We start from the raw sequence: 3,388 nt of genomic DNA on the forward strand, positions 1-3,388 counted from the left end.
GCACGAGTTATGCCTAGAGCAAAAACAAAAGGTACATTACCCACCCACATGAAGGGGAGTGGATTGTCTCCCCTGAACAATCCATCCGGTTAAATCATCACCTTTCAATAAAAAAAATTAAAATATAAAAATAAAAAGTAAGATGATCTAATGACTGTCATTAAAACTGAAGAGAATCCCGTAAACAGTACACCGGAGTAAATCCTTTCCCCACATGATGGACCAAAACCAAGCAACTCAAAATGCAGTGCACACACCACTAAATCAAAAACACAACACGCAAAATACACGTGTTACTATAACCAAACCACAATTAAATAAGGAAAATGCTAAACAGTGTCCCGGAGACACTATTTAAGGAACCAAATATAGTAATATCATATTGAAATTTGTGCAGTCAACGCCTCGAAAATCTAAAAAATATTATTTTCAATTTTAAAATTTCCTTTTTTGGTTTCCTTAACCTGTGCCCCGGGAGCACCGGTTAACATGACCCATTAAATAAAAATGTGTTTACTTTTTAGAGAATAATAATAATAAAAGGTGAATTGAAAAATGTATCACTAACATCTTAGGATTTTCTTTGTGAAAATGAAAACAAGCACATGTCATAAAAGTTAAAAGTACGTCATCATCTCTTAAAAGTAGTCGCACCATTTTGCTTTATTTTCCCTCTAATTTTCTGATTATTTGTTTAAATTAGTGGTATAACTAAGTCATATTTGAATTCCTAACAATGTCTACTTTTTTTATCAACAAAACCCAAATTATACATTTCTTTTTAATTTTGATGAAAAAAATGTCTATTTAACATAAATGAAATTTTTATCATATGAATTAGATGAGTTCTTACTGCTTTTTACATGATATATCAACAAAGAAAATTATATAAAAAATATTTGATAAATATAATTTTTTGTATACTAACAGCATAAATAAACTTTTCACATATTTACTCATATTATTGTTTTACAAAAAGTTTGATTTCCGACAACACTTTTTTTCGTTATAAGTCGTTGTCAAAAATTAAATTTCTTGTAAACTGATATATTCCTTTCATGTATGTGAATTTTAAGTAATATTTATTATTATACTTAAATAAAATAAAATAAAAACAATGTGCATGCAAATAAATTTTACACCACACACCTTCATTCATATTTTATTATTACTTTTTTTTGAGAGAGATATTTTATTATTACTTTACCATAATATAAAAATATTTTATAATATAGAATAACAAACCATAAATCATAATTAATATCTTTTTATGTTTATATAAATATCTCTATAAATTACAAAACATTCAATTTGGATTCACAAAAAAATATCTCTATAATTAATATAAAACTAAAAAAAGAAACTCCACTTGTCACTAATATTTTGCTCTCCACACGTTCCATTTCTACTATATATCTTGTTACTACCAAACTCCTAAATCTCAAAACCATTTACTTTACTTTCTCTCTCATTTTCACAAACTCTTCAACAATGGCTTCATCTTCTTTACTAATCTTCATTTCAATTTTCATCTTCATCACTCTCATCTCACCAACTCACTCTCTCAACTGCACTTCTCAAAAGCTTCCATCAAACCGAACCTACAAAAACTGCACAGATCTCCCACATCTAGGTGCAACAATTCACTTCACCTACAACACCACAAACCGTTCCCTCACCGTCGCATACACCGCCGTACCGATACACAACGGTTACGTTTCATGGGGAATTAACCCTACCGGAGGTGGAATGATAGGAACACAAGCACTTATAGCTTACAAGATGAACGGTAAAATCGGTGTTGAATTATATAATTTAACTTCTTACGGTGGTATTACCGCCGTTAAAAGTCTTTCTATTGAAACATGGGATTTATCAGCTGAAGAAAGTAACGGCGTTATAACGATTTTTGGAGCGGTTAGGTTTCCGGAAAAGGCGGATAATGTTAGTCAGGTGTGGCAAGTGGGCCCAGTTAAAGATGGGAAGCCAGCAATGCATGCACTTGCAGCTGAAAATAAGGAGGCCCAGGGGAGGTTGGAATATGTGACGGCCACCGTTGTTGGGGGTGGGAATAGCACTAATAGTACTGAAAAAAGTGGTGGAGTGAGTTTGGTTATGGGTGGTCAAAGATTTGGTGGGTTGGGATTTTACTTTGGATTTGTTTTAGTTTTGTTGAGTTTGGTTATGTGATTTGAGAATGAATAATTGAATATTATTGTGAATTTGTGATGTGATTTTTTCATTCTCCAACAATAAGTTTTCTTATTTATTAGTGTATTATTATTGTTAATGTTATCTATATTTTTGGTTTGTTTGTTGAATTTACTTTTTAGTGAGTACAGTAGTGTTCTTTCTTTTAAGTCTTGAACTTTTATTCAGATCTGGTGTTAGATCATTTCATTTGTAATTTTGTACTGTCCAATTTAGAAATTTAGCCTTTTGAGATTCCTTATTTTATTCTTCTTTTTCTTTTACACAAAAAAGTCTACTAAGTAAAAAAAAAAAGAAGAAGCCTACTTTACTTTATTCGCAAATGCTAAATAGTGCCTCAGGAACTTTAAGTTCTTAAATAGTAAGTTTTTTAAAGAATTTTTATGAAAATGAGTAAAGTCAACGCATTAGAAATTTTAGTGTTAATTTTTTGAATAATTTTTTTTTAATGGAATGCTCAAAAAGTACTCCGGAGACACTCGTTAACAAGACCTTATTTTATTTCATTCTATACATAATTACATGATCAAAACGAAATTCATAGATAATTATGAGCAAAATAGTTAAATGACATGACATATAAGTAAAAGTTAAATGCATTTTTGACTTCTAAATGTGTGTTTGGTTTGACATTTTTGCCATCAAAATGTCAAATGTGTGTTTAATGCCACATCAATTAGTGTATCTGAATTGAGTGAATTCAAAAACAGGTATAGTCTTGTAGTCGGTAGTTTTAGGTCGTATGATTTTAATTGGACGGTTTAGGTATCATTTTAAAATTTTATATTAAATCAAAATAAAAAATTATGTTTGGACTTAAAAGCTACCCATTTTAAATTAAAGTTAGAAAAAATTCTATCAAAATTGTATAATTTTGTCCAATCTTTTAACACTTTTAGTATTTGTATCTTTTCATTCTATAATTTGGTTGTTTTCTGCCATTTCTTTTTTCTACTCAACAAATTAGATTATTTAAATAGATCTAGAAAAGTTAATCTATTGACCTAATCTAAAACATTTAGCTACTCATAGCCAAAGAGGTTAAGAACTGATAGATGAATCAAAAATGAAATATGAGCTTGAATGGTGAAAAGATCATCAATTTTCGTACTTAAATTACTTGCAATAACCTTCTTGATCTCCAATTTTCTTCTTCTTCTTCTTCTTCTTCTTCTTC

The 3,388-nt window shown here is 29.7% G+C and overlaps 1 protein-coding gene across 1 annotated transcript; it reads left to right on the forward strand.

The window, feature by feature from the left end:
* The first annotated feature begins 1,412 nt into the window (after positions 1 to 1,412).
* Positions 1,413 to 2,321, forward strand: LOC123884508 (auxin-induced in root cultures protein 12). The gene has a single exon (XM_045933615.1). It carries the CDS (start codon positions 1,492 to 1,494, stop codon positions 2,188 to 2,190), a length of 699 nt encoding a protein of 232 aa, XP_045789571.1. The 5' UTR covers positions 1,413 to 1,491; the 3' UTR covers positions 2,191 to 2,321.
* The last annotated feature ends 1,067 nt before the right edge of the window (positions 2,322 to 3,388 follow it).

The sequence above is a fragment of the Trifolium pratense genome, linkage group LG5, assembly GCF_020283565.1.
Source record: "Trifolium pratense cultivar HEN17-A07 linkage group LG5, ARS_RC_1.1, whole genome shotgun sequence".
NCBI lineage: Eukaryota > Viridiplantae > Streptophyta > Magnoliopsida > Fabales > Fabaceae > Trifolium > Trifolium pratense.

Bases quoted from the DNA above. Each gene is read 5' to 3' on its own strand.
- LOC123884508 (XM_045933615.1), top strand. From the start codon at position 1,492: ATGGCTTCATCTTCTTTACTAATCTTCATTTCAATTTTCATCTTCATC.